This window comes from Aquarana catesbeiana, linkage group LG13 (assembly GCF_042186555.1).
Source record: "Aquarana catesbeiana isolate 2022-GZ linkage group LG13, ASM4218655v1, whole genome shotgun sequence".
Taxonomy (NCBI): domain Eukaryota; kingdom Metazoa; phylum Chordata; class Amphibia; order Anura; family Ranidae; genus Aquarana; species Aquarana catesbeiana.
This window is the reverse complement of record NC_133336.1, coordinates 169,304,340-169,323,067: the sequence shown is the minus strand read 5'-3', so window position 1 is coordinate 169,323,067 and position 18,728 is coordinate 169,304,340. Positions and strand designations below refer to the sequence as shown.

Below are 18,728 nucleotides of genomic sequence, written 5' to 3'. Positions count from 1 at the left end.
CTACTATGACCGTATTTTAAAGAAAGTAAAGAGGGGTGATTTTCAGAAGTGCTGTTTATAAATGGCACTCTAGAAAAACCCTTGGGCAGCAAATGCACCCAATAATATACAGTATGTGAAATGAAGCTTCCTCAGACAGCTCAAATCATAGAAATATGAAGAGCTAATCCGAGTGGCTCTGTATCGCACATTTGCTGTGATGACCAATCACAGTTATCCCATGATAAAAACAGTGTAGTGTTTACATGTGTAAGCTCTCCTCTCCCTCTTACAAAGGAGAAAGGGCTAGATTAGGAACCTATGAATGAATGGTTCAGCCATTCATTAGTTCTCGATCAGCAGCAGCTGGCGTAGTGAAAAGCTTTTTAACCCTTTCACCCCCCTCTTCTCCTATAAATCTGATCACTCATGTCTCTGGTGTGACAGGTATATTAACACATCACTGCCCCTATCCTGTACACATGATCATCTACTCCATCGATTCCATCCTCCCATTGCATGTGACCTGCACATTAACTCGTTAAGCTCCGTCCTAATGCAACATTACCAAGCTCCATGTTTTGACCCACTCAATATCAGCATTACTCTTTATTTCTGAAAATTTGTAACAAAAATTAGATCACATTGGTGTAAACGGGTTATTTAAAAGGTCTTTATACTATCTTAGCATTTACATTTCCCTCATGGCTAACAGAGGACAGAATCAGAACTAGATTTGGGAAACTTAACATTAAAGTGGAGTCCGGCCAAGTTTTTATTTTTATATCGATCCGAGCATTATTCATTTTTAAATTAAAAAACGATTATACATGGTAAATTGTGGATTTTTCTAAAATATAAATTTAATACTTTTTTCCCTTCTGTTATGGCCTTTGCCATCGTGATTGTGGGCATGTGAAGCCCAAACGATATCTCTTCCTGGATAAGCGTTGGAGAGGTGCATGCTGATTAACCGATCTTGCGCATGTGCGATTCACCAGTGGCCGTAGCGCCGATTGTTTCTAAAGTTGCCATAACAACAGGCGGCGACAGAGGAAGGTCCCGCCCGATTGTTATGGCAACATAGATAAACACATCTCGGTGCTGTGATGCGCCTTAAATTGTGTAATTTCCTGTCAGGAAATAACGCAATTTTTGATCACAGTACTGCCCACAGACTCAAGGGAAATGATGACACATCATTTCCCAGGAGCACAGGCGAGGGAGGAAGTGACGAGGAGCTCCGTGGACCAGGAAGTGGCAGATTAGGAGGACTACATAGCGATTCTGGTAAGTATAAACATTTTTTTTTCCTCCAAATGTTTTTTTATAGGTTTAGAAGAGTCAGATTCTGAAAAAAAAAATATCAGGGTGGAACTCTGCTTTATTAAATCACCGGGACCGGATGGCTTGCACCCGAGGGTACTTAGGGAATTCACTAAAAATTAGGAACAATGGTCTGGCAATTACTTGACTAACAGTCTAGTGACTGGAACGGTACCAGCTGTCACAAACCATGAATCAGACTGAGACAGAAGTACAGTTAAATCACACTTGTTTAATAATAATAATAAAAAGGTAAACAGAGTAAATGTAGTCAAAACATAGCCAGAGTTCATGAACCGGAACGGATAGCCAGACAAGCCAAAACATCAGGGAGCCAGAGATGAGCGTTTTAGAACAGCAAGCAGGATCTGGAGCCAGAATGAATGTCAGCCAAGCAAGTCTTTAACAGGAACACAGGAGAGCATCTCTAGAGATGTGACCAAGGCGAAGGCAGAGATCATCTGGACTGGATGGCTTAAGTAGGCAGGACTGACGAGCAGGATATCATCAACAGGTGAGTCACTGTGGAGAGATAGGAGCTGACAATTAGCCGACAGCTGAGCGGCCATCTTTGAGAAGGAAGGGCTGAGCCCAGCCCTGAAAGTACCCTGTCCTCATTGACCCCTCCCCCTTGGAGGAACACCAGGCTTGAGGGGAAAATGTCTATGGAAATCACGGAGGAGGACAGGGGCATGTACGTCCGAGGATGAGACCCAAGAGCATTCCTGCGGACCGTACCCTTTCCAATGCATCAGGTACTGTATACGCCCACGGAACCTACGGGAGTCAACAATGGACTGTACTTCATACTCCTCATGGTTCTCAACCTGTACAGGGGGAGGAGGAGGCACTGAGGTGGTGAAGCGGTTACAGCCCAAAGGTTTTAATATGGAGAAATGAAATATATTTGAAATACACATATTAGAAGGAAGGTCTAATGCGTAAGCCACTGGGTTAATCCTGCGAAGAATATGGAAAGGCTCAATAAACCGAGGTGCAAACTTCAAAGAGGGAACACAAAAGTCAGAGGTTGCAAGATGACAGCCAGACTCTGTCCACAACCTGGTAGGAAGATGCAGGCAGGCATCTGCGGTCAGTATGGAGTCTGTACCTATGATTAGCATGTCACAAAGCCTCCTGGACTTGTGCCCAAGTGGAAAGAAGACCATGGAGATGCTCCTCTAATGCAAGAATACTCTGCGGAACAAATGAGTCAGGCAACATGGAAGGTTGGAAATCATAGTTCGCCATAAAAGGGGATAATCGGGAAGCAGAATTCTAGGCTCTATTGTGAGCAAACTCCACCCACGGTAAGAGGTCTGACCAGTTGTTATGATGGTCAGAAATATAGCAACGTAGGAATTGCTCCAAGGACTGATTGGCTTGTTCTGCGGACCCATTAGACTGCAGGTTATCCGCAGAGGAGAAAGCAAGCTGAATTCTCAACTGTGCACAAAAGGCTCGCCAGAACCGGAGCACAAACTGACTATGCCTGTCCAAGACAATCACCTTGGGTAGCCCATGTAATCTAAAGATCTCCTGAGCAAAAATGGAAACCAGTTCCTTAGAAGTGGGCAACTTCTTAAGTGGAATACAATGGGACATTTTTGGGAATGTCAGCCACCATAAGGATAACTGTATTGCCCTGGGAGTTGGGTAACTCCACAATGAAATCCATAGACAGGTAGGTCCAGGGCCTCTCTCCATTGGGTATGGGTTGTAGGAGGCCCACTGGAAGGTGTCCTGGAGTCTTACTCTGGGCACACATGGAACAGGCAGCTACGAAGGAGGTTACATCAGCAAGTAGACTAGGCCACCAGAATTGTTGGGAAATGGCCCACAAGAGTTGATTTTTCTCAGGATGGCCAGCAGCCTTGGGAGAATGGTAGGTCTGGAGCACGGCACTACGGAGACTCTCTCGAATAAAGCAGTGGTCACAAGGTTTTTCAGGAGCATGGACCTGAGCAGCAAGAAATTTGTCACCCAAAGGAGAAGTGAGACTGGTGCGAACCGTAGAAAGAATACGATTAGGAGGAGCTTATAAAGATTAGGAGGAATCACAGGAACCGGAACCGACTCCATCTTGGAAGTGGAAGAAAATTGGCGTGACAAAGCGTCAGTCCTTACATTCTTAGTACCGGGTAAGAATGGTACAATGTAATTGAAACTAGACAAGAAAAGAGCCCCTTGCGCCCTTCTGGGAGAGAGACGTTTAGCCTCAGACAAGAATGTGAAATTCTTATGGTCAGTAAGAATGAGAACCGGCACAGTGGTACCTTTGAGGAGATGTCTCCATTCTTTCAGGGCTAAAATGATTGCTAACAGCTTACTGTCACCAATCTCGTAATTGCACTTCACAGGTGACAATTTCTTGGAAAAGTAGCCACAAGGATGCATAGCACTCTCAAAAGGTAGGACGTTGCAACAGAAGGGCACCAACACCAGTCTCAGAGGTATCAACCTCAAGGATAAAAGGTAACGTAGGATCAGGATGTGCCAACATAGGAGCAGAAGCAAAGGCAGCCTTGAGACTCTCAAACTCAAACTCCGAAGACCAACTGGGTCGGGGCCACTGTAGGACTGCTGAAAGTTTCTCTGGGTCCATTGAAAAACCAGCAGTGCAAATGACATAACCCAGGAATTTAACCTGTTCACGATGGAATTCGCACTTCTCCAATTTACAATCGAGATTGTTCTCTCTCTTAGTTTCTGAAGCACACAACCTCTGTGTGGTGGCTCTCCAGGGACTTGGAAAATATGAGCATATTGTCGAGATAAACCACCACACATAACTGCAACAAATCTCGGAGGACATCATAATTAAATTCCTGGAAAACTGCCGGGGTGTTACTGAGGCCAAAAGGCATTACGAGGTACTCATAATGGCCTGTTCTGGTATTAAGCGCAGTTTTCCACTTGTCGCCCTCTTTAATCCTCACGAGATTGTATGCCCCTCTCAAATCAAGCTTTGTAAAAACCGTTGCTCCCTTGAGGCGGTCAAATAACTCCGTAATCAACGGAATCGGATAGGCATTCTTAATCGTGAAATGATTGAGACCCCTATAATCAATACAAGGTCTCAGTTCACCACTCTTCTTCTTCACAAAGAAGAAACCAGCACCAGCAGGAGATGAGGAGTTGCGGATGAAACCTCGAGAAAGTGCGTCTGCAACATACTCCTCCGTGGCCTTATCCTCCAAGACCCACAAAGAGTAAACCCAGCCACGAGGGGGTATGGCACCAGGTTGAAGGTCAATTGCACAATCATACGACCGGTGTGGAGGCAAACTACTGGATTGACCTTTGTCAAAGACATCACTAAAATCGCGGTACTCCTCTGACAGGGAGGAGAGTGAAGAGGTGCACAGGACCTTGGCTACCTTCTGGAAGCATGTCTTACTGCATTGTGGCGACCAGAAGAGAACCTCAGCACGGAGCCAATCAAAAGAGGGGTTGTGCCTTTGTAACCAAGGATAACCAGTAACCAGCAGAAACTTAGGTGAGGAAAAAACTTGGAATTGGATTATCTCATGGTGAAGAGCCCCTACGGCCAGGGACAACGGAACAGTCTCATGAATCACATGCGCAGGCTGTAGAGGTCTTCCGTCAAGAGTCAACCTCAAGGATAAAAGGTAACGTAGGATCAGGATGTGCCAACATAGGAGCAGAAGCAAAGGCAGCCTTGAGACTCTCAAACTCAAACTCCGGAGACCAACTGGGTCGGGGCCACTGTAGGACTGCTGAAAGTTTCTCTGGGTCCATTGAAAAACCAGCAGTGCAAATGACATAACCCAGGAATTTAACCTGTTCACGATGGAATTCGCACTTCTCCAATTTACAATCGAGATTGTTCTCTCTCTTAGTTTCTGAAGCACACAACCTCTGTGTGGTGGCTCTCCAGGGACTTGGAAAATATGAGCATATTGTCGAGATAAACCACCACACATAACTGCAACAAATCTCGGAGGACATCATAATTAAATTCCTGGAAAACTGCCGGGGTGTTACTAAGGCCAAAAGGCATTACGAGGTACTCATAATGGCCTGTTCTGGTATTAAGCGCAGTTTTCCACTTGTCGCCCTCTTTAATCCTCACGAGATTGTATGCCCCTCTCAAATCAAGCTTTGTAAAAACTGTTGCTCCCTTGAGGCGGTCAAATAACTTCGTAATCAACGGAATCGGATAGGCATTCTTAATCGTGAAATGATTGAGACCCCTATAATCAATACAAGGTCTCAGTTCACCACTCTTCTTCTTCACAAAGAAGAAACCAGCACCAGCAGGAGATGAGGAGTTGCGGATGAAACCTCGAGAAAGTGCGTCTGCAACATACTCCTCCGTGGCCTTATCCTCCAAGACCCACAAAGAGTAAACCCAGCCACGAGGGGGTATGGCACCAGGTTGAAGGTCAATTGCACAATCATACGACCGGTGTGGAGGCAAACTACTGGATTGACCTTTTATCAAAGACATCACTAAAATCGCGGTACTCCTCCGACAGGGAGGAGAGTGAAGAGGTGCACAGGACCTTGGCTACCTTCTGGAAGCATGTCTTACTGCATTGTGGCGACCAGAAGAGAACCTCAGCACGGAGCCAATCAAAAGAGGGGTTGTGCCTTTGTAACCAAGGATAACCAATAACCAGCAGAAACTTAGGTGAGGAAAAAACTTGGAATTGGATTATCTCATGGTGAAGAGCCCCTACGGCCAGGGACAACGGAACAGTCTCATGAATCACATGCGCAGGCTGTAGAGGTCTTCCGTCAAGAGTCAAGCGCCTCAATGGCAAGTGGAGTGTCACGCAGCTGCAGTGGAATCGAGTGTTTCGATACAAAGGCAGCATCAATGAACAGGCCTGCAGCCCCAGAGTCGATTAGAGCCTGTATCTCAATGGACGACTCAGCCCTAGAAAGGGTAACCAAAACCAGTGGCTTATCCTTCTGGATAATTGGGGATGAAACAACGCCACCTAAGGTCTGTCCATGACAAATGTACAGGCTTGCGCAAGTGCTCCTTAAAAGGGAGTCTTTTTCTGAGTCCGGAGTCAATGAGGATGGCAAACACGATCAACCTCTCCAGCTCAGTGGGTATATCTCGGACTGCTATCTCATCCTTGATGGTATCCAAGAGACCATGAGAAAAAGCAGCCACGAGGGCCTTATTGTTCCAAGCAACCTCTGCTGCCAGAGTACGGAATTCAATGGAGTAATCGGCAACAGTTCTCGTACTCTGTTTGATGGACATGAGGCACTTGGCAGCAGAAGCGGAGCATGCGGGAACCTCAAATACCCTTTTAAAAGAAGTCACAAGCTCAGGGTAACCGGGGGTTTGCCCAGTCCAAGGCTCCATCAGTAAGCAAAGATATCACAAAACTTACTTTGCTTCTGTCTGTGGGAAACGCCTGGGGCAGCATCTCAAAGTATATCTCAACCTGGTTGAGAAAACCTCTGCATTGGACTGGATCGCCCCTAAATTGCTGGAGAAGCGGAGCGGAACCTTACATAATACTCGAGGTGGGTGCCTGCACAAAGACTGGAGCAGCAGCAGCGACAGCCTGCAATACAGGTTGTACCGGAGCAGCCACAGTGGGAGATTACAGGTGAGCCGTGCGACTCAGGAGCGTTTGTAACGCCATGGCAAACTGATCCATGCGGTGATCCAGCTCATCCAATCTGGAAAAAATATTACCAGCAAGTTGATTCACTGCACCAGAATTGTTGGGAAATGGCCCAAAAGAGTTGATTTTTCTCAGGATGGCCAGCAGCCTTGGGAGAATGGTAGGTCTGGAGCACGGCACTACGGAGACTCTCTGGAATAAAGCAGTGGTCACAAGGTTTCTCAGGAGCATGGACCTGAGCAGAAAGAAATTTGTCACCTAAAGGAGAAGTGAGACTGGTGCGAACCGTAGAAAGAATACGATTAGGAGGAATCACAGGAACCGGAACCGACTCCATCTTGGAAGTGGAGGAAAATTGGCGTGACAAAGCGTCAGCCCAGCCCTGACACCAGCAGATTGGAGAAAAGCCAATGCAGCACCAATATTTAAAAAGGGCCCAAAATACACCCCTGGGAATTACAGACCAGTTAGTCTAACATCAATAGTATGCAAGTTCTTGCAGGGGATGATAAGGCACTATATACAAGATTTTAGTAATGAAAACGGTATCATTAGCAGTAATCAGCATGGATTCATGAAGAATCGTTCTTGCCAAACCAATCTATTAGCCTTCTATGAGGAAGTGGGTTGCCATCTAGATAAAGGAAGGCCCGTAGACGTGGTGTATCTGGATTTTGCAAAAGCATTTTACACAGTTCCCCATAAACGTTTACTGTACAAAATAAGGTCCGTTGGCATGAGTACATGGATTAAAACCTGGCTACAAGGGTGAGTTCAGAGAATGGTGATAAATAGGGAATACTCGGAAACGTCAGGGGTGGGTAGTGGGGTCCCACAGGACATGCGAACAGGCAAATAATTCATACGAACAAGCGAACACCATTAAAGTCTATGGGACACGAACATGAAAAATCAAAACTGCTCATTTTAAAGGCTTATATGTAAGTTATTGCCATAAAAAGGGTATGGGGACCCGGGACCTGCCCCAGGGGACATGTATCAATGCAAAAAAAAGTTTTAAAAAAGGCCATTTTTTCAGGAGCAGTGATTTTAATAATGCTTAAAGTTAAACAATAAAAATGAAATATTTCTTTAAATATCGTGCCTGGGAGGTGTCCTTAGTATGCCTGTAAAGTGGCGCATCTTTCCCGTGTTTAGAACGTCAGTTTTTAAAACTTTTTTTTGCATTGGTACATGTCCCCTGGGGCAGGACCCAGGTTCCCAAACACTTTTAATGGGCATAACTTGCATATAAGCCTTTAAAATTAGCAATTTTGTTTTTTCATATTAGCGTCCCATAGACTTTAACAGTGTGCCGTGGCTTTAAAATTCGCCACGAACACCGCATAATATTCGTTGTTCGGCAAACACCCGATGTTCGAGTTGAACATACATTCGACTCAAACATCAGGCTCATCCCTAGTAATAGTGCCATGTTGCGGAAGCGCTTTGCAGGAGCTTCAGCAGCGCTGCCCATTTATTTCAATGGACAGGGGCGGTTTGGGAGCGCTGTATACACCACACCCGCACTGCCCCAAAGATGCTTCTTGCAGGCCTTTTTTTCCCGTCCTGCAAGTGCACCGCCCCAGTGTGAAAGCACTCAGGCTTTTACACTGGGTGGTTTGAGAGACGCTGTTCAGACGCTTTACAGTTGCTATTTTTAGCGCTAAAATGCCTGAAAAACGCTCCAGTGTGAAAGGAGTCTAAATGTACATAATATAACTAGATACTGGCATTTCTAGGTAAAGATAATCCAGACAATATCCGATTGCCTCTGGGGGGGTTGGGAAGGAATTTTTTCCCTGGCTGGAGCTGGTTTTATTGGTTGAACCAGATGGACTTGTGTCTTTTTTCAACCAGACTAACTCTATAACAATATGTAAGTATGTAACTATGGATCCTCAATGGAAGAATAGGTTAGGTCTTGGAGCTCCCTACTGCATGTGGTAGTAACTGATTTTATGAAAAGGCTGAATGCTTTCCTAATACTAATGGTATTAACAGTTATAGTTACTAAAGGATAGCACTAAAACACAATGGCCCAGGGGGATTTTTCTGCTGCCTTTCTGAGATCTGAATATCATCCCTTGTCCTCCAATATACAGAAGGGCAGAAGATAATCATGCACTATTTCTAGTGGTCTTGCTGTTGCATCATTATGGCCTTCGTTTCATGAAACACCACAATGTATTTTTAGAAAGTAATGTTAAAGTGGTTGTAAAGGTGGAAGGCTTTTTATCTTAATGCATTCTAGGCCAGTGTTTCTCAACTCCAGTCCTCAAGGCGCCCCAACAGGTCACGTTTTCACACTCTCCATTATTTTGCAGTCAATTTGATCAGTTTCACTGCCTTAGTAATTACCACAGCCGTTTCAACTGAGGGAAATCCTGAAAACATGACCTGTTGGGGCGCCTTGAGGACTGGAGTTGAGAAACACTGTTCTAGGCATTAAGATAAAAAGCCTTCTGTGTGCAGCAGAATTCTATCCCCACATGTCTTATTGTCTTGACAAGCTGCATATCCTCAAATGAGAAGGGATACCACAGTAGCAATTCTACAGAGCCTGTAAAGCCCATGCACAAGTATAAATTTGTGCATGTTGTGCTCATACATGTCTTTTAAGACCCATATGCTGCTTAAAAAAGAATAGCTAAAGATTGTTCATCATTTTCAAGAATTCCCATTTTGGATTATGGATGACTTTTCTTCAGTAAGTTTAAATTCCATTTGCACTATTGCATTCAATTATTTTTCAGAAATGAACTATTAAATCATACATTTCTCCATGCACATATATCCTTACAAAATATAAAAGTAAACCCATTTTTATAGCGTGGACATTCATTGATAAGCTACTGTACATAAATTATGTATTGTATTGTGCTGTATATCCAAAAGATTCACTCCACACCAACGTTCTTATGCTCAGTGTAGGAATGTTCTTTATCCTATCTATTTTTTCTCCTACCTAAGATTACTTTTTCTTTTATCATCTTTCTCTCTTTTACATTTTCCCCCTATTCTCTCTCTCCTCTTTCAATTTACTCTTTATAGTTCTGGTAGCAGAACTTTTATTTCCTTGGTTATCATTATACCAATTGTACATAGTTCCAATATGTAGTATAAGATTTTAGATTCTATAATAAATTATTTCTATCTTTTTTATTTTATTTAAAAACTATACTCTTGATAATAATTAAGACCTTTTTTTATCCAAGGTCATCTTATATTAACCTGGTCTAAGTTGGTTTTATCCTTTCTTATACAATGTATGATGCAATCGTTTGAGTAGTTGGATCTATGCTAAAATTGTTTTAGTTAAACTACTTTTAGTTTATGTTGGAACTACAACTCAATATTATTACCATATATGTGATCTTTTCTTTTTGCTGCCACCATATGTACTTAAGTATACTAACTGTTAAAATTCAATAAACAAATTTGAGAAGGAATGTTCTTTATCGAGGGTAAATGTTGTACAAACTGCACAACAGTTTGAGTGTCGCAGCTCTTCATCAGGTGCATGTGCCTGTGTCTGTGTCTACCATTAAAACCTGATAGTAAATCTACTTATAATTATTTAACACTGCTTCTTTTCTATATCCTACCTTTCTGTACACTTTTCTTAATGAATATCTCTCTGACCTCCCTTTTGGGTGGCACATTTCTAGTGCTACCCAAATATCATTGACAGTGCATAATTTCCTAATATCAATTAAAAAATAAAGGTTTTCTGATAGTAGCCCTAAAATCTTCTAAATGTCCATATAAAAATCCTCAGAAGTGCTTCCAGCATAACCACTTCAGCTCCAGAAGGTTTTACCCCCTTCATGACCAGGGAATTTTTTGCTATTCAGCACTGCGCTACTTTAACTGGAAATTGCGCAGTCATGCAGTACTTTACTCAAAAAAATGTTTATAATTTTTTTCACACAAATTGAGTTTTATTTATTTTTTATTTTTTGTATTATTTATTTTCATTATATCAAAAATACAAAAATTTTCAATGTTCAAAAATGATTACATTAATAAATACATTTAATTCCCTTCTTCCTCCCCTCTCCAACCCATCCCTTCCTCTCTCTCTCTCTCCTTTCTGTTTGTGTAGTTACCTATCTTCTCCCATTTCTCCCGGCTCCCCCTCTCCTACCCTCTCCCACCCTCTCCCCACTTCCATATATTTCTTTGTCTTCTTATTTTTTTTCCAATCTTTCCATTTATTTGCAAATCCCTCCATTTCCTCTTCCCCGCTGTATGTCAAGTATTCCATATTATATGTATTTTCTAGTTTTTTAATCCACTCCCTTGTTGTTGGGCTTTCCAATTCTTGCCAATGTCTTGGTTTCAGACTTTTGGCTGCTTTCATCGTGTGAGGTATCACTGATTCCTTGTATTGTTGTATCAAACTTTTTACCCCATAGAATAGACATGCCCAAGGCTCTTCTAGTATTTCTATATTAGTTATCTCTTTTATTAATTGCAGGACCTCTTTTCAATACTTTTATATTTTTTGGCAGTCCCAACAAATGTGGGTCATAGTTCCCACTACTTTACACCCTTGCCAACAATATGGTAATTTCCCTATTTGATACTTATATGCTTTATCTGGTGTTATGTACCATCTTGTCAGATGTTTATAGTTCATTTCAAATGTATTAGTATCCACCGCAGAACTATGTACCATTCTCAAAATCTTTCTTAAGTGTTGTTCATCCCCTCGTGCTCCCCATTCTTTTTCCCATTTTTTGATGAATGACAGGATTTCCAGCTTATTCACTGTCACCAATATTTTATAGACCTGGGATATACCATTTCTTGTGTTTGTTGCTATACACAAACTTTTCATAGGTGATAGATCTTCTCCTGATATTATTGGTTGTGGCAATGTTGTAAGGAAATGCTTCAACTGGAAATCGCTATTCATCATTTATAGAAACACAAGAATCGCACTAAATTAAAAATAAACACTAAGTGAATAAAAATTAATAAATAAATGAAGAATCGCTACAAAAACAGATAATAGATAAACCTAATTGCATTAAAAATAAATTAGATATGATATATAATAAAATCTCTGTGAATGGTGGCATTAAATACTATTCACCCATGCAAAACACAGAAGTCCACATAAAAAGATCTTGATCCACTGTGTGAAAAATGTGATCCACCACCGATATAGAAGGGGTTACTCCTTACCAGAAAGCCATGATCCCCCACCACAGAGGATCATAGCAAGCAAAACAGCTGTGACTTTAAAATTGGCATCAATACTGGTCTTCTGGGTCTTCGGAGCATCGCATGGTGTAGACCGACTCATATGAGAAGTATATCATGTAACAAAGATATAAGACTCCGATAGTGTAAAACCTTTTTTAAATTTATTAAGTTGCATAAGAAACACTTACAATAGACTCTTCAAAAGATAAGCCTTAAGTCCAGTATGTCGGCCGTACAGACTCGGACAGACCCGTCCTACTGGAGATACGAGCAATGACTGGAGGTGACGTCAGCACGTCGTCCTGCTCTGTCCTGCTCCAGGCGGAGCCACCATTCACAGAGATTTTATTATATATCATATCTAATTTATTTTCACATGCGATTAGGTTTATCTATTATCTGTCTTTGTAACGATTCTTCATTTATTTATTAATTTTTATTCACTTAGTGTTTATTTTTAATTTAGCACGATTCTTGTGTTTCTACATTTGAGTAATATATGGGTGTCATATAATTAGAATTGCTGCTTTTCACATTTACAGTATATTTGTTTGTGTCCATTACAATTATTTTCTTATTTTTCACATTTGAGTGTTTTATCCATATAATTTAGCGCAGTTTTTATTCCGTTTTTCCGCTATTCATCATTCACTATCAAATCTGTTTTGTGCCTTAATTCTTGTATTGTGCATATTTTCCCCTTTTCCACTATATCCTTTAATTGTGCATTTTCATCTTTTAGATCAGTGGTTCTCAACCCTTCTGGTGCTGTGACCCCTTGATAAAATTTCCCAAGTTGTGGGGACCCCTAACAGTAAAATTATTTTCATAGCGTGGGTAGTCAACACCCAAGGCAAGACAAGTAAGTCGTTTGACATTGGGAATTGCATCATAGTCAATGAGAGCCGTCTTAATGTACACTACTGAAGTCGCTCCGACTTCAGGAAAGGTTCCTGTACTACTTCAAGGCGACTTCTAGGCGACCTGTACCCATAGAATTCAATGGAAGTCGCCTCCAAGTCGGCTCTCCATCTGTATTGAAGCGATTTTACAGGAAAAGAAATTAGTTTACCCAGGCAAACCCCTCCCTGAGAGCTGATTATTCTGTGATTGGCCACAGCCAAAGTCACCTGTCCTGGAGGCGACGTGAAGTTGCGTTGTAAGTTGCTTAAAGTCGCGCTGAAGTCACGTTAAAATCTTGTTGAAGTCGCCTTGCAAAGTCGCGCTAAAGTCGTATTGCCCCTGTGTGAATCGGCACTTATAGTACATTTTAGGATGTACCACTCTTTCTCTTTGTTCTCCTTTCTTTCCCTTTTATCTCTCTCTATCCTAATTTCTTGTTTTTTTCCCCATCCCTCTCTCTAGCCATCTTTCTTGTTCTTTCTACTATTTTTTCTCTCCCTTTTTCTTTGTTCCTCCCCCTCTTTTCCTCTCCCTTCCATGTATTCTCTATTTTTATTCCCTCTCTTACTCCTTGGTGGATGGGTAGGGGTAATGAGATGAGTGACAGTGCTGGCGGGGAGTTGGGATGAGTGGCAGTGCTGGCAAGGAGTGGGATGAGTGGCAGTGTTGGTGGGGGGTGGGATGAGTGGCAGTGCTGGTGGGGGGGTGGGATCAGTGGCAGTGCTGGTGGGGGTGGGATCAGTGGCAGTTCTGGGGGAGAGTTCTGATCAGCCAACTTAAGTGCGCTTGATCGAGGTCATCTGCTGATCTGAGAACTGTAGTGGGGACTTTTAATAGCAACTCTAATCACAGGTAGTGTTACTCAATGTGTCTCCGGCTTCACTGTGTCTCCAGCTCTGTGGTGTCTCATAGCAGTGACCCACATGCCAAAATTAGGAGATAGGGTCTCCTCCAGCCCCTCCCACTTCACATTCCTCACCAGTCAGCTGACCTCTAGTGTGTGCCCCCCAGCCATGCCGTGAACTGAATTAGCGGCTGCGAAAAGGCTGAGTGGGCGGCCGCAGGCTCCAGGAACAGCCCAGCTGGACAGCCACGAAAAGGCTGGGAGAGTGGTGCGGGCTTCAGGAACAGCCCAGGACTCGGTGACCCCTGGCATATCGTCATTCGACCCCCGAGGGGGTCCCGACCCCCAGGGTGAGAACCACTGTTTTAGATTTAGGTTTTTTTTAGGTATTTGATCACCACTGGGGTTATTATTTTTTGTGACATAAATGAAAAAAACTAAACATTTTGAAAAAAAAATCAAAAATAATAATTCTACTTTCTTTCAGTTATTCAGTTTATTTTTATTACATTTTCATTGACAAAGAAAAAAGTACAAAAACAGAACAAAATAAATAAAAGATAGATGTTATAAAACATATCCAATAAAATCTAATTTCGTCATAAATTTAGGCCAAAATGTATGCTACTACATGTATTTGGTTAAAAAAAATAAAATAAAAATGACAATAAGTGTACATTAATTGGTTTGTGTAAAAGTTATAGTGTCTATGAACTATGGTATATAATATATATATATATATATGTCAGTCCAGGCCCCGCATCATACCGACCACAGAGTCTGGATCCGCCAGGTGCCTGGACTGACACCCGGTGCAGCCTCTAAGCGAGCTGCTGAAAGCCCGAGATGGCCGCTCTGGCGCCTCCACAGCCCAGCACTCCAATGAGTGAGGAGGGAGAAGAGCAGAGAGCTGTGACTGACGGTCTACAGCCCTCTGCTTGGGCGATGTTCCATCACTCGGTTCTCAATGTAGAGGCGCCAGGACAGATGCAGCATCGGACCCATGTTGCATCCACCTAAGTAAGTATGAATGTGCAAAAAAAAATCCTTTACTTCTCTTTTTAAAAAAAACATACAGAAAACTCTTGATCTTTGATAAACAATCAAAAACAAAATAATGCACTGCTCCTTAACTTAAGTGCCAAAAAACAATATAATATTCTCCCCCAACACCAATGCGTGTGGTAAGCAATATGATACATTCCAATACTTGCATTCTACATAAATATTGCATGTATATACCAACATAAATATCTTGTGGTCACACCATAAATCATCTCATGTGCCCATACAGTATGTAAGAAAAGTCCCAAAATGTCCCAACAGCAGCATTACTCCACAATAACTGTGAATCAGCAGTATTGTGACATCCAACACCACATCACCCAGATGCCCTCTCGGATGTGCACTCACCTATTTTGATGAACCTCAGTGTTAAGCAGGAGGTTAGATACAGCTTTGGAAGTCAGGTTCCCCAGGTCTCACTCTTTAGTTATACCAACCTTCTTGTGCCGCTTGGGAACCCATATACTGTAATTACAAAAGAACATTAAAATACCCCATAGTGCTCACTGATTGTTTATTAAGAAACAGCCTAAAATGTTGCACCCCCATTTGTGTAAATATTTAGATGCGATTCCACAGTATACACTTGAGTTTGCAATAGTTACCAGGCTGATAGTGCTCCTGAGTGTCATGGTGGGCCCACCCATGACATCAACAGAACATGTAGAAATGGGGAATGAGGGTGGGAAGAGGACATAACATGCCCATCTGAGGCATTGCATGCCTCTGGACTTTCTTAAAGGTAGGAGATGCTATGGGCACATCTCATTTTTACACACAGGGCAGCCAAAAGTCACCATGGAGACCAGTAAACTATAACATTAGCTTATCGCTTAAAACTTTGTAAACCAGCCGGGTGTCACCATAGATACCTTTTGTTGCCTACACATGACATAACCAAAGTCAGGGGAACCTGACTTGTAAAGCTGTATCTGACCTTCTATTTGCCACTGAAGTCCACTAAAATAGGTGAGGGCACATCCGAGAGTGCACCTGAGTGACGTGGTGTTGGATGTCACAATACTGCTGATTCAGAGTTCTTGTGGAGAAATGCTGCTGTTGCACAAAATTTTTATGTGATTAATATTTTGGGACTTAGTGTCAGATTTTTTTTATACTTTATAGGCACATGAGATGATATATGGTGTGACCACAAGATATTTATGTTGGTATATATGCACATTTGACTTTCACAAGGTGTTTATATAAACGCAAGTGTTGGGATGTTTCTGTTGTTTAGCAAAAGAATTGGTGTTGGAGGATAATATTATATTGTTATTGGCACTTCGAGGAGCACTGCACTATTTGGTGTTATTGTTATTATTGTTATTAGACCCCTTTGACACTGAGACGCGTTTCAGGCATTTTAGCGCTAAAAATAGCACCTGTAAAGTGCTTGAAAAGCGTCTCTCATGCATCCCTAATGAGCGGCCGCCACTGCATTTTACCAAAAGTGAACTGAGGTGCTTTAAGTACGTTAGTGTTTCTTGCAAAATATGTTTTCGCTAATATTATTAAATTGTTAAATTTAATTCAGATTGAACAGGGGTTGATGTGTCTTAGTAGCCCCTCATTTATCCTTTTCTTTCATTTCAATGTTTTTCGTATGTCCACATTTTTAATGGCAGCTTAATAATTTTCTCTTTTAGGGTTTAGTGTACTACAAAACGGACTACACCAATAGAACTGTGGTAAAGGAGTTCATCTTAATAGCATTTTCAGAATTACATCATTTACAAGTATTTCTTTCTGTCTTCATCTTGCTGTCATACATCATTTGTGTTACTGGAAATATCATCATCATTATCTTAATTAAAATTGATCCCTTGCTCTATACTCCAATGTATTTATTTATAAGTGCCTTCGCTGTACTGGAAATTATTTTTGTAACAGTTACTTTACCTAATCTTCTTGATAACCTAATTTCTGGCAATAATAGCATGTCTGTTCTTGGGTGTTTTACACAGATGTATGTCTTCAATGGTTTAGGGATAACTGAATGCTACCTCTTGGCTGTAATGGCCTTTGATCGAGACTTGGCTATTAACAATCCTTTGCACTATTCATCTATTATGAAAAAGAAGCTTTGTTTTACATTAGCTGTAGTACCATGGATTGTTGGATTTACTATTTCATTTTTGACTACATTATTCACTGCTCGCCTCAATTTCTGTGGTCCAAACCAGATCAACCATTTTTTTTGTGATGTGGGCCCACTTCAAACTTTGGCTTGCTCAGATCTTTTTGTCAGCAAAGTAGCTGTTTTTCTATCCGCTGTTTTTAGCATTGTGCTCTCATTTATTATTATTATCGCTTTTTACATTCACATTATTATCACAATCTCAAAAATTAAGAGTGTTGATGGAAAAAAAAAAGCTTTCTCCACTTGCTCCTCCCATCTTACTGTAGCCAGTCTTTTCTTTGGAACAACCATAATTGTATATGCTACACCAATTGACACCCAATTTGACAAATTCTTAGCTCTAATATACACTGTCCTCACGCCACTGTTAAATCCATTCATTTACACCTTGAGGAACAAGGATGTGAAGTCAGCAGTCAGAAGATCGAGAGTGTTAATTGCTAGAATCTTGACTTAACTATGGTTATTTTCCATTTCAGCCCCAGACGGATTTACCCCCCTTAATGACCAGGCTATTTTTTGCGATACGGCACTGCGCCACTTTAACTGACAATTGCGTGGTCATGCGCAGTTGTACACAAACAAAATTTATGTCCTTTTTTTCCCACAAATAGAGATTTATTTTGGTCATATTTGATCACATTTGATCACCTATGCGGTTTTTATTTTTTGCGCCATAAACAAAAAAAATGAAAAAAAAACACAATATTTTTTCTTTTAACCACTTGAGGTCTGGGCCATAGCCGAATGATGGCCACAGCGTGGACCTCAATATCCGGGAGGCCGTCATAGGAAGCCCTCCCCTGTGCACGCGCCCCATGCGCACCCTGCAGGGCGCGTTGTGTGTGCGCTGTGATCACTGAGTCACGGAGACTCGGGTGATCACAGCGCCGAGTAAGGGGCCGATCCCGGCCCCTTACCATGTGATCAGCTGTCAGCCAATGACAGCTGATCATATGATGTAAACAAAAGCTCAGTAATCTTTTTTTTTCTCCTCACGCTGACAGCGTGAGGAGAAAAAAAAGCCGATCACAGGCTTATGTTAAAGGGACATTGGTCCGGAAGAGGAAGGAGGCACATCTGCCTCATCTGTACCTGCCAGTGCAACCTGCCATTGCCACCTGCCAGTGCTCACAGTGCCCAGCAGTGCCACCTATCAATGTCCACAAGTGCCACCTATTAATGTCCACAAGTGCCACCTACCAATGCCCACCAGTGGTGCCAATCAGTGCCACCTAGCAGTGCTGCCATCAGTGTAAGCAATTAGTGCCCATTATTGCCACCCATCAGTGCCCATCACTGCCACTCATCAGTGCTCATCACTGCCACCTAAAGGTGCCCATCAGTGCCGCCTCATCAGCGTACATCAATGAGGGAGAAAAATTACCTGTTTGCAAAATTTTATAACAAAATATAAAAAAAAATTTAACAAAAAATAAAAACCACAGAGGTGATAAAATAGCACCAAAAGAAAGCTCTATTTGTGGGAAACAATAAAAAAAATTTCGGGCAATAAGCTAAAAAGTAGCCACACCCAGTCTCTGTACTGATTGGGTGTTGTTTGTTTTATTCTGTCCTGATAGTATAAAGTTTCCCATCTAGAGGGAGGCGGTGCATCGGAAACGTGTTGCGG

The 18,728-nt window shown here is 42.0% G+C and overlaps 1 protein-coding gene and 1 pseudogene across 1 annotated transcript; one reads left to right on the top strand and one right to left on the bottom strand.

Moving 5' to 3' along the window:
* Positions 1-588: 588 nt before the first annotated feature.
* On the bottom strand, positions 589-2,429 carry LOC141116595 (uncharacterized; annotated as a pseudogene).
* Positions 2,430-3,166: 737 nt separating this feature from the next.
* On the top strand, positions 3,167-17,552 carry LOC141116594 (olfactory receptor 10AG1-like). The gene is made up of 2 exons (XM_073608987.1): positions 3,167-3,190; positions 16,602-17,552. Exons 1-2 carry the CDS (start codon positions 3,167-3,169, stop codon positions 17,550-17,552), a joined length of 975 nt encoding a protein of 324 aa, XP_073465088.1.
* The last annotated feature ends 1,176 nt before the right edge of the window (positions 17,553-18,728 follow it).

What these genes read in the sequence shown, in the direction of transcription:
- LOC141116594 (XM_073608987.1), top strand. Translation starts at nt 3,167, where the DNA reads ATGGCCAGCAGCCTTGGGAGAATG. An exon ending in CCAGCAGCCTTGGGAGAATG is followed by an intron (nt 3,191 to 16,601) that starts GTAGGTCTGGAG and finishes TTTCTCTTTTAG; the next exon opens with GGTTTAGTGTACTACAAAAC.